The sequence below is a fragment of the Chiroxiphia lanceolata genome, chromosome 16 (assembly GCF_009829145.1).
Source record: "Chiroxiphia lanceolata isolate bChiLan1 chromosome 16, bChiLan1.pri, whole genome shotgun sequence".
Taxonomy (NCBI): Eukaryota; Metazoa; Chordata; class Aves; order Passeriformes; family Pipridae; genus Chiroxiphia; species Chiroxiphia lanceolata.
Window position 1 is genome coordinate 15,964,472 of NC_045652.1, and position 12,854 is coordinate 15,977,325.

General features: G+C 47.9%; 1 protein-coding gene across 6 annotated transcripts in view; it reads right to left on the reverse strand.

Moving 5' to 3' along the window:
- Window positions 1-12,681, reverse strand: part of ARHGAP17 (Rho GTPase activating protein 17) — a 42,553-nt gene extending 29,872 nt beyond the window's left edge. For 5 of the 6 annotated variants that reach the window (XM_032703794.1, XM_032703788.1, XM_032703792.1 and 2 more), the window contains exon 1: window positions 12,579-12,681. In XM_032703794.1, coding sequence (XP_032559685.1) covers window positions 12,579-12,631 — 53 coding nt within the window. In that variant the 5' untranslated portion in view covers window positions 12,632-12,681. Of the gene's footprint in view, window positions 1-11,451; window positions 11,497-12,578 lie in introns of those variants that run through there. The other variant, XM_032703789.1, reaches the window with a different exon arrangement.
- Between the last annotated feature and the right edge of the window lie 173 nt (window positions 12,682-12,854).

Here is a 12,854-nt window from a genome sequence, read left to right on the forward strand (position 1 = left end):
CGATCAGTCCAGCAGCTTGTAAACTTCTGGGTATAAATACCGATTTACAATTCGGTGCTTTCAGTGAAATACTGTCCCAGCAAATCAGACCCTGATTGCTAACCTGCTATTTCATACCATGGGCAAAGTTGTAGCTGTTAAAGCTCTCCTCTTATTCTTTTTGACTTTGAAAAGCCCCAAACCTCTTCTCCCAGTGTCTGGCAGGCCAACATAACAATGTGGCTTCTTTAATAAAGTACATTTGATTTGTGAAAGTATTAATAACTTCTGAAGGAAAGGCAAAGTGCTGCTGCAGGGGATTAACATTCTAACTGCTCAAATCCAGGCAGGATGAAATCTAGCAGTGGTTTCGTGTTTTGTTCCCCAAAGTAAAAACTCCTATGACAAGCTGTCATAAATTAGTGATAACAAACCCTAAAGAACCTGAGTCAAAGCTAAGCTACACTGGAAACTTTCTAAGCTTATCATATCATAATGTACTGTCTATGCCTTGCTTTACCCCCTTAAGTATTACAATAAACATTTCTCATGTTACACTCTACTACAGAACTTGAACTTTCCAAACATGTCAGTTTATTAATATAATTTATTTAAAAAATGCATACAGAGACCCCCACACCATGTCTTGGCAAGTAACTGGTTTTAATATTGAACTGCCTGGTATTTATTCACATTGAAGAGTTTCTTTCCACACCAGGTCTTTCCCTTACAAGCAGGCAACAACTTTTTACTTATGCAAAATCATTTCACCTAAAATTAGCTGGGTACAATTTTGACAGAGGACACAGTCAAGCAGAAAGGAACTTAAATAATTACTGAATTATTCCTTAATCTCAGATGCAATTTTACAACCCCTGTGTGCCAAGACAACCAGAGGTGCTGCCAGAACAGTCGCTTTGTGCTCTGGCAGCACTCAGGGCACAGCTCAAGGGGAAGTGGTGAAATGTAGCCTGGGCAGCAGCAGCCACAAATCATCCTGCAGCCACCTCCCTCCCAGGCTGCCCCTCCAGGGCTGCTCACCTTGGCCCTCACAGCCCAGATCTGGGCCAGCTCCAGGCACCACCACGTCAAACCCACAGTGAGGAGCAAGTGTTGGATTCACCCTCACACAATTCCCTACACCCTTTCTCCCCTCAGGAGCCCTGCCTGCAGCAGTCCTTCCCCAAACTTCAGGTGCAGGTCCTCACATCCCTCTCCTGCACCAGCAGCAGCTCAGACTGGAATCACGCAACAAAAGAAACTGGTTCCCTGTTGTCTTGGCCCTCTCCTTGGCCAGCCCGAGGGCAGGGGAGGTGGGATCAACACAGGCTGGGCAGGAACAGGGGAAATCTGTCCCTTTCAGCAACAGCAGCTACTCAAAATCAGCTTCAACTGATCAGGAAACTGCAGCCTGGGGCCAACATTCCATTGCCACGAGGTGACACCAGCTGGCAGAGCTGCTGACAGAAGTGGCTGTGTCCTTCCTCCTCCTGCTCCATCTCCTGGGCCCAGCACGAGCATCCCCACCAGTCAGCAGCTCAAACTGAGCTGGCTCAACACTCACCTGGTTGGAATAAACCCCATTTTCCAGTCAGAGACCAGAGGTGCAAGCACAAAGGAGTGGGAACAAGTGGAAGGGCAGCTCAGGAGTCAGAGCTGGGCAGAAATCCAAGCAGTGCTGCAGAGCCTGATGCAGGTGTAGGTCTGACCAGAGCCAAGGCAGCAGCTGATGGCTCTGGATAAAACAGGACAGCTCATGGATCCTCTACATGTGGGTTTGGCAGCTTTTACATTTAAGCAAAGTCCAGTCCCCTTGCAAACCACCTGCTGACATGAGAACTCCTCCACTGTTGAGAATAAAAAACCTCACCAAAACACCCTGAAAAACACCTGAAACATCTCCTGAACTGCCAAACAGGACCTTACTTTCCACTTTAGCCACAAAACAGGTGGATTGCCACCAACTCAGGACATTTCTAAATTTTATGGTTTCTTTACCCAGAAGTCCTGCATTGTCAATCCCTGGAAAAGACTCCAAGAAGCAGCACTGCCTTTTGCACAGACAAACTTTTTACAGCACAGACATGTCTGAATACGAAAAATATGCACTACAAGAATGAACAAAATTCAGTGAACTGCTAAAAAAGTCGTGGCTGTCTTTTGCACATTTGTTTGTTTTTTTGCACTTTGACAGGACTGGGGGGAATGGTTTCAAATTGACAGAGGGTAGGAACAGATAAGGTATTAGGAAGAAATTCTCCCCTGGGAGGGTGGGGAGGCCCTGGCACAGGTTGCCCAGAGAAGCTGTGGCTGCCCCATCCCTGCAAGTGTCCCAGGCCAGGTTGGACGGGGCTTGGAGCAACCTGGGCTAGTGGAAGGTGTCCCTGCCCACGGCAGGGGGTGGGACTGGATGGGCTTTAAGGTCCTTTCCAAACCAAACCACACCACTCTGGGATTCAATGATTTCAGCCACATGTTGTTACCCTGCACAAGAGTCAAAAAATCTCCAGTCCAGAAATTACCATTTCACCAAAGGTAATGCTGCTCTTATTTAATGTACTGCCCAGCCAGGTCTCTTAAATTTGGGGATTCACAAAACTGGCAAGAGAAAGCCTTGGAAAAGGAACTAAACTGAATCAGCACAAGAAGTAAAACAAGGAAACACAGAAAAGGCAGAACAATGAAGCAGGAATAGAAAGTGAGGCTGCAAAAACGAGCTGGAAGCTTTGAAACAACAGTAAAAAGACTACAAGGGAATTCAGGGATCTGAAGTTACATAAAATCAACTACTAGGCTAGTGACAAACCAGGGATTATTCCCTATGCCCACAATTTCACAACAGAGCCTCTGCACTGATTTCCTGAGCGTGGCCATGATTACCAATTAATGGCTGAGCCCCTGATTATGTTTCACCCACAGGAAGGTGAGCGTGTGACCCAGCCCGGCATCCCCACGGCTCAGCCCTTCCCGGGATCCCGGCCTGCCCTCCGCCGCCTGTTTTTGGGTTGCTTAGACACAGCAAACACAGGAGCACCAAACGTGTCCAACACACAGACTGTGCCATTCCCACCCTGCCACGAGGCTCCTGCAGCTCAGCACCAAAGTGAAAGTTAACTCAGCCCCTGGACTGCAGAGAGGGAAACGCGAGCCTCGCACTACTCGACGTTTATTACCCCGCACTTCAACACACGCTCGGACCTGCTGGTACAAACCCAGGATTACTTTATCCTGCTGTTCCACTCGTATAAAAAACAGCAGCTCAGAACACTTAATCTGCGTGTTAAATCCCCTTGCAGCAGGGCAGCCCAGCTGAATGCTCGGCCCAAACACAAGCTGCAAGTTCAGCTCACACACTGATTTTTCCGTGTGAGAACACCACCTTTCTAGCTCCATTTCCTACAGAAAACATAACTTTTAACCAGGGGATTGACATTTCCTAACAACTGCTTTTTAATTAAATTATAGATGCCAAAAGTCTGAATTTGAATAACTGCTGTACTTTCCACAGCCATGTCCCAGCAGTGACTTTGAAACCTGCCCACGGGACAATTTATCTTCTAAGAAAGGGCTGATCTTTGAACTTCATTTTCCTGTCACTGGCTAAAGTAGCTTTTTGTAGCCTTAACACTGTGTCACCCAGGATGTGTGTACCTGTGTGTACAACAGAATTAACAGCTCCCAGCACTGCCCTGCCTTGTCTGTGCCACACTCAGCTGTACAAGTTACCACTCTTCCTTTTATTAATTTTAATTTTCATATGGAAATGTCATTGGGACCTTGAGAAACAGCCAGTGAGGTTATGCACACAAAAATCTCAGTGCAGCTATCTTGAGCACAGGACAGCTTGCAAGACAGAAGGAAAAAACTCCTTTCTTGCTCCTTCTCACTCTCAGTGCCTGCAGACCCCTTGGCCCTTTGATTCACTCCGCTGCAGTCACTCCAGGATGTTCCTGTCACACTGCAATGCAATTAACTTCACCAGAAAACAATCCCTGTCAGGGAAAAAAGGCTCCACCTCACTGAGAGAGGCATTTGTGACCTCACCCAGCTGGCCCAGGACCGTGGAGTCGTTTCCTGGTGAGAGGCAGCACTGGCTAAGCAGAAGACACACGATTAACTCTGCTATCCTATGGATCAGCCATGGAACAGAGACTGCAAACCCAAAACTTTTAGGGCTATTTGGTGTCTAAGGAATAAATTTAAACAAAAATCACAGAATCCCAGAACAGTTTGGGTTGGAAGGAACCTTAAGCTCATCCTGTTTCATCTCCCTGCCACAGGCAGGGACACCTTCCACTATCCCAGGTTGCTCCAAGCCCTGCCCAACCTGGCCTTGGACACTCCCAGGGATGGGGCAGCCACAGCTTCTCTGGGCAGCCTGTGCCAGGGTTTCACCACCCTCCCAGGGGAGAATTTCTTCTGTAAATCCAACCTAAATTTCCCCTCTTTCAGCTAGAACCCATTACTCCTTGTCCCGTCTCTGCAGTTCCTGATGAAATATCTAATTAAAATGATCTAATTCAGCCAATAAAGCAACATTGCAGCTAAAAACAATATCCCAAAGTTCCCTATTTTTCCTTGTCCAGACACCCAGTGCTGCTTGAGGCACGACAGTGTCAGCAAAGATCCAATTAAGCCTTCAAGACTGGTACCTGTAACAATCCAACAGCCCCAAAAAACAAGGGAATCGAGCAGAGTGATGTGTTAAAATCCCTCCCTTTGTCACCACCAACTGCTGCGAAGGCACTCGGTTCTGAATGACTGAAATCAGACTTCCTTCCTCAGTTTAATTGGTGTTTAATTAAACTCCCACAGGTTTCAGGTCAGAGCTGTGCCATGGCCAACTGCTGCCTTAGGTCAGGCTCAAGGCCACAAGATGTTTTAAAGTTTTAAAATGCTAAATAATGGAGGTATTCCATTTAAATTATAACTCCTTTCTTTTTGGAAACTGTGCACAATATTAGAAAACATATCTAACACACTAAGACACTTGTTATTTAATCCCATCCTAAAAAGATCCTGTTCTTTGGCATTTCATCATTGCTAATTTAATGATCTCTGAAAAGCAGCTCTGGCCACAGATCCATTATCATTACCTAAAAATACCACGCAAGTGTCTAAGAAATATATTTGCTTCCATCAATTCCAAGTGTATCCCATTACAGTATCAGGCTGAAACAGCCTGTTACATCACTTCTGGCTATTTTAGCTGATCAAATCATTACTATTTCGAGATTTTGACTGTGGGCATAACCTGACATTAAAATTATTTGTTCTGAAGATCCACCATCCGATCAAGTTAGAGTCAAGGAATCACAGCTTCATTCCCAGAGATGAGGATTATTTTGTTTATTTGAATAAGTATCAGGAGGAAAAAAAGCACCTCCGAGCCTTCAGCTGAGCAGCTGCCACTAAAGTACATTCAGGTGTATTTTTACCTCCCCTATCCTGCTGTTATGTCAGACACCAAAACCTCCACATTGCACACACCTAACCCCCCTGGACAATATCCCTTCCTACCCTTCCAGCTCCCCGTGCTTCCCTGTGTGCTTCCCCCTGGCAGTGGGGCAGGTCTGCCCAGGAGTGGTGACTCTGGCTCTGGTTACGTGCTGTGCCACAGGCTCAGCGTGCCAGGGGTGGCACAACCCTTCCTGCTGCCCTGGACCCTCAAAACCTCCCCAAACCCCCTGAGAAACACCTGCACAGGAGAGTGACACTTCATTCACCATTTGAAGGCAAGGTAAGATGGTGCTTTCCTGAGACAGACTCTCCCTTTATCCTTGTCATGCTGTCCTGACCCCCCAGCAAAATAGGAAGGCCAAGCTGATCCAGGCAGAACAGATCCCACAGTGTCTGTGTGGGAATATTTTATCAGTCCTCTCATCTGCTTCATCGAGCAGCAGCAGAGCCAAAGGAGAAGAGGACACATAAGCAAATGGACGATTAATATTTCCCAAATCTCTGAGTTTGGAATCTTTTAATTTCTTTCTCTGCCACAAAAATCTCAACTATTTTACCCACTGCCCACTCAGCACTTGACACATAAGTGGGACACAAAGTTACATAATAACTTTTTTCTTCTGACCAACAGGCTTTAGCTGGTTCCCTGGAATTCACACCACTTTATTAAGGTATCCTCAAGCCAACAGAACTTAGTTTGTTGTTTAGTCTTCTCTGAAGAGAAGGCTCTGGAGGGATCCCTTCCAGTACCTGAAGGGGCCAATAAGAAACATGGAGAGAGACTTTGGACAAGGGCCTGGAGTGACAGGACAAGGGGGAATGGCTTCCCACTGCCAGAGGGCAGGGTTAGATGGGATATTGGGAAGCCCTGGTGCTCTCAGCAGCCACCCCTTGCTCAGAGCTGGGTCTGTGAGGACACAGGTGGGAAATGCCACCCACGGGATACCTGAGCCCCACACCCTGCCCACGTCACCGCTCCTGGACATGGGCACGGCAGAGGCAGCCCAGGAAAGGCATTCCCAGGTTTTCATGTGGTCTGGAAGAAGATCACAAGCTTTTAAACTGAGGGCTGAGCAAATCCTTACTCATTGATTTAAAACCTGTTGCTGCCCTTGTAAGGCTACGAGTTCTGCAGAGAAAAAAGTTTCTTAAAACCACAACGTAATTTCTCAAGCTTCCAATCTTCAGGATTCTTAATGACCCGGACTTTAAACACGAGATCATCTTGGTCCCTGAGGAATTAGGAGATCCTGATGAACTGATTGCCTTCACAAAACTTAGAGGGAACACCAAAATTAGGCCAGAACACAGTGCTTTGTTTTCTGTTCACAGCCAGAACCTCTCACCTACCAGGGGTTCCAGCACAGCAATGCAGCTGCTCAGCAGGAGCAGCAGCTCAGACTCACAGGTCTACCCAGCTCCCAACCCTCCACCAAGACAGAACAACTGAAGAAAGTCACCCCAAAGTCCTCACCTCAGGCAAATTCAGGTGATTTTTCCTTTGGCTTTAGCAATCTGCTTTGAAAGGGACATTAATCAATGAGATTAACAGACACCCCCACAAAATTTGATCTAGACCATAGCCTGGGCCCAATCTGTATCTATACATTTATATTTATGGTATTATTTATGTAATCTGTGATTTATATTGTTTGTGACTGTGATAATAAAGTTCCAAACATCCCAGCCAGTGCCAAGTTTCCCCACCAGCAGCAGCCCCAAACTGAACACAAAATAGCTACACGTTTTTCTGTAATTGGCAGTTTGTCCTGGTAGAAAAACCCAATTCCTGAGCTGCACAACCCATTACATTGTGTCAGAGCTCCCCAAGGGGTGCAGGAAACAGACAAATACACTGATACCGAGAGACTTTGTTGACCCTGCCGAGGCTGAGCTGTGTTGATGGGGTGGCTGAGCCCTTTCCTTGCTCCCTCTGGGATGGAACCCCCACTTTGCCAAGTTTTGTGCCTCTGCAGAGCCCACAGTACCCTGGCAGTGCCCGGGGGCACCGGCCCTTTGCAGCTGGGTGTCCAACAGCCAAACCCCCCAGAGGTTTCTTTAGACAGTGATTCCTGGGCTGTTTTCCCAGTACTCTGGCACTCACACACCCTCCATTCCCCTCAGAGCCCTACCTGCAGCCCCAAATCCTGCCCTGCTCAGGAACACACCTGCCCTAATTCAATCCACTGGGCACTTTAAGCCCATCACTGAATTCAGCTGCCAACCAGAGATCTCATGCAATTTTCTAATTAAGGAGACCTGGAACTTCATTTGGAGATAAACAGGAAATGCTTAAGATAACGATTATAAACACTGAAATGAGATTTTTCTCTTCATGAGCACTCAGATGGAGACAAATGCCAACCTAGAGCCCAAGCACAAAGAGGACTTTGCTCTGGCCATAAATATTTCATATTTCAGTGCTGTTTACCACTTTTTTTCAAATATCTTTGCCAAAGACAACAAGCACTGCAAATAAATAACACTTAGCAAAGTTAACTTCTTTTAAAGGATGTCTGGGTGAGCCAGAAATTTTCAAACACTGGGGTCATGCTCCTTCTTTTTTTTCTCCATACAAGAACTAGAAAAACATTAAAGAAGAATTTCTTTGATATTAAATGGCACTGTAGGGTTAATGTTATATTGATGGAAGTATTCTGGACTTAACAGAGATGAGTGCACTCTTGTTTCATCACTCTGGATGCTTTAAAAAAGCTAGTTTCAAAGTACTAACAACAAAAAATGAAGAAGTAAAAGAACTTCCTCAAGTAATAATTCACAAAATGCTTCTGAGAAAGACCAGAATCAGTGGATAATGCTTCAGCAGGAAAAAAAAAAAAGAATAACTTGGACCATTCCCCTTTTCCATGAAGTATTACTAGAAGTTATTGCTTTCCAGCAGGTTTTCCCTGTACAGATAAACGGAGGCAGCTCCTCCTGTACAACAATCCAATAACAGGCATTTTAACATAACTCACTTTAATGTAATAATTATGTTACAACCACTCCAGTTCCAGCTCAAGACTTACACATTGCCAAGTGGCTTGAAGAAACACTAAATATAGTTCAGCACAGAAACTTTCATGCAGGACATGAGCTATTAAAAGCCGTGTTCCAAAGCCCCGTGTGAGTCACAGCAATGCCATGAGTACAGGCCCTGGAAAAACCTATTTGTACACAAGGAGTTGCATTGGGACAGTGGGAAAAAAAGCACAGAAGTGATGGTAAGTCATCTTCTTGCATAAAAGCAGAGCTTTCTGAGGCAGTTTGTGGTCTCTTCCAGATTTCTAATTAGTCAGAGCTGTCTGTCCCTGGTTTAAATTACTGCAAGAGCCTCGGGGCAGATCGAGTATCTCTCCCAGTAAAGGCAGTAAGAATATCCACCTGTCTGATCTTGGGTGACTTCACCAGACCTAAACCTCCCACACCAGTTGTCTGGAATCATTTTAATCTGAATGGTACGCTGGTGACTGCACATAAAAGATGGAAAAAGAACCTGATGGCAACAAGAGCAGCAGCTGGTCCCCAGGGGCCGGGCAGCCCAACTGGTGTGAGACTGTCACAGCCTGCAATGCCATTAATTACAGCCCCAGTTCTGTGAGCAAACAGCACGATCCAGACCCTCCGTGGGCTCATTCCTCATGGAAATTACTCTGCTATGTACTCCAAATGCTTATTAGTGTATCAGTGCAAAGCTTTGATGACAATAGCTCTGAAGGTTTATTTTCATTAGGGATGACTGCAGCTTAAAGGAGAATATTCCCGAGCTTCTAATCAAATCTGTCTCCTTTGTAATTTATAAAAGGGTATGAAAACTAAGACAAGCACTCACAGATATCTGAAGAATCACCTTGCTGACATCATACATCACATAATTACTTTAATTTCTGAGCCTAACACTCAGCTGCTCTGCTGGAGTGAGGAGCTGCTCCGGAAGCGTCCCAAGGACAGGCACAAAGGTACAAACAGCAGGGGAACCTCCCCTCCCCACATCTGTGAGACAGCACGGACTGAAACACAGCCCACAGCTCCATGTCACAGGGCCCTGTGCCCAGGCCAAGCACACACACAGCTGTTCTCAGGGGATGTGAGCCGTGGTCCTCAGGAGAGAGGAAGGTTTAGAGGAATTAGTACATAAATCCCATTAAAAGCAATCCCGGCACGTGGCCTCTAAGGAATCACAGACCACCTGAAATTCATCAATCAGAATTAAGGTTATTCCTTTCTTCTCCCCTCCCTTCCCAATTTAGTTTTGAAGCCTATCTAAAACTTCCAAGCTGCTTCCAGCTGGATTTGGGATGTAGCTCAAGACAAAGCCAGCTCTGAGCTGGCTCCTCTGGGTGATCAGCTGTGTGCCTGTCACGGGCAAGGTGCCACTTTTTTCCCATGCATTAATTCAGCTCGTGTGGAACTAATGATTTCCTGGCAAGCCCTGCCTCTGCTCACCTGCACGCTCAGCCCTGCTTTTTGGGAATTATCCTGGCTGGATTAGAGAGCCTTCACAATAGCATGAGCACCAACACATCCCAAGACTCACTCACTACTCCAGCTAAGGCTGCCCTGAGAAAATTGTGATGCCACCTCCAGTGACAGGTTCTGTCTCAGTCACCTGGCCCACACTCTGACAGTGACTGATATTTTACTTTTCAGGTTTCCCAGAGCTTGAGCTGTTCCCCTCAGCAGCACTGACAACAAATCTGGCAGATATATAAAATATCCTCAACAGCAGACTGAACACTTGTCTTAAGGCAGCCAACCACATCCACCAGACAATTGCAGCAAAATATTTAACACATCCATTAATTATTGTGGAATCCTGTTCCACTCAGCTAATCCCCTCTTTAATTAGTTTCCTACATGTATTTTACAACTCCATATAATCCTATCCATGGACTCACAGGCTTCCCATAAATGCCATTCTTTGGCTTTGATGGAGCTCTTGCCCATCTTTTCTTATTTTCCACACTAAGGTGTTACTTCCCTGATCCCAAATCACACATGTGGGATCCAAGGCCAAGGATGCCAACCTTGGAAGTGGGCTGGGAGAAGGGCAGTGTCATTCCCACCTTCACCCCTGAACTATTTCAAACACCCCTTCATTAAAGAGCACAAACCCAGGCAGAGCCGCATCGCTGAGGCACGGCCGAGCTCTGCTGACCTCCTGGGGGAGTGTCTGCTCTCCACACACCCAGTTATGGGGGAAAAAACCCTAAATGGGGGAAAAGCAAAGCAGGAGGAGACACCCCTTCCAAACACACCACCAGGAAACACAACAGCCAGCTAGAGGTGACACCCAGGGGGACATCCCAGGGAGGGTAAGTGGGAAGGGGCAGCTCCCCCAACATCCCTGAGCACCTCAAGTGAGGGGGGACGTGACCCCTCAGCACAGATCCCAAACTGCTCCTCTTGTGGAGCAGCTTATTCCTCTACAGGATTCCCCAAAGGGCATCCAGGCTCTTGAAACACTGAGCCATCACCTCCTCAAGCAGCTCCAGAACTAGCGGGTCCCTCTATGCAGGGCCTGTCTCCTCATCCTGCCCCAGCATAAAAAGCTAATATATGAGTTAACCAACTCAATATAACATATAAAACTGCCTGCAAGATCCCACTGAATGCCTTCCAAGAGCCCTGCAGTACTTCTCAAACCACATTTGAAAGCCTCAGCCCTGATATTTGCAAGTGAAACCAGTTAAAATTTGTCCCCACTACATGGTTTTACAAGAACCCTGATGAGTACAGGAATGCTTGGCTAGTACATGAAATGTAAGGAGCTGAGTAATATGAAATATTTGCAATTAATATCAAGCTTATAAAAACACATGACTCGGCATCATTTTAAAAAGTTCAAAATGAAAAACAATGACAGCATTGTCCGTGTTTTAATGAAACCAGGAACCCCCCATCCCACATGCTCAGACTGCCAGGGCACCCCAGACTCCCTGGCACAGCTGTGTGAGCAAGAACCTGCCCAGACACCACACCCCGAGCACCCCACGGTGCCACTGCCCTCACCTGCCCATGGCCAAAGGTCAGTGCCCAACCTCCCCACACACCCTGCTCCAAACACTGCTCCACAGCTCAGCTGCATTTTCCCCTGGAAGCAGAAAGCACCCCGAGCTGTTTATCCTACTCAGTACAACCCAGATTACTCGAAATTCCACTCAGGATTTGGAGCTGAGGGGCTGACACATGCAAACAGGGAATGCCAGTAATCCCTCCAACAATGTAAAAAAATCCATTAGTTGATATGGAATGAGAGGACGGAGGTTGGTTGGGAAGTTGTTCCCTTTTCCTAGCAAAACAAACCTATTAAAAATTTACTCCTTGGGCTTTATTAGCTGACACACCTGCCCTGGTTTGTGTGGGCCCCGAGGAAAACAAACACCCTGCTAAGGGAGTTACTGGAGAGGATGCCACCAAAATACACTCAGATAATAAATGAATTTATACTCTCGGTATCAGCACAGGCTTTCAGTTTACACTTTCAGTATAGGTGCAAACTTTCAGATTAAATCTCTACTAAAAGCAGAGAAGAGTTTCTGGGGGAAAATACTGACTTCTACTAGAAACCCAGTGCAGTGATATCTGCATGTTCAGCTCACGTGTCTGGGCACAGATTTATTTCCACAGACTCAAGTCCTTCCCAGACTCCAACAGCTGGAAATTGGTGACAATTGTACCTACAGGGCTCCTGTTACTTTTGTTAAAATTAAGTCCTGGGGGAGGCACTCCCCAGGAAGCACTTCTTAAATGTGAGAAAGAGCGAGAAACAGACCGAATACCTCAATATTAACGCGGAGAGAAAGGAAACGAAACTCGCCAAAACCCAGACAGGAAGAGCCCGATGCAAATGGCCCTGCGGGGCTCGACGGGGGGCCCGGGGACCCCCAGGGCTCTGTCGAACCCGCCGAGAGAGCCAGGTCCGGTGTGACCGGGGGCAGGACAGGGGGAGTGCCCGGGGCCGGCGGGGACCGACGGACCGACCCACGGCGACCGACGGACCCACCGCCCAGGGCAGCGCGTCCCGTCGCTGCTTCAGCCCCGGGCGGCCGCAGCCGCCCCCTCCCGCTCGCCCCGAGCCCACAGCGGCTGTTCCCCGCGCGGAGCCCCCGCCGCGCCCGGCCCGGCCCGGCCCGCACCTGCCCACGGTCTGGTTGGCGAGCTGCTTCATGCGGTTGAACTGCTTCTTCATGGCGGCGGCCGCTGCCGGGGCTCCCCCGGCGCCGCTGCTCCCCCCGGGCTGCCCCGGCCCCGCCGCTCCCGCCGCCGCCCCAGCACCGCCCGCCCGGCCCCGCCCCGCCCCTTCCGGCCCCGCCCGCCTCGCGTCATCGGCCCCGCCCACGTACCGGATGTCCCGCCCGCGGACCGGATGTGGCAGCTCCTCTCCACCACGGCGGTGCCTCCGGCGCTCTCTC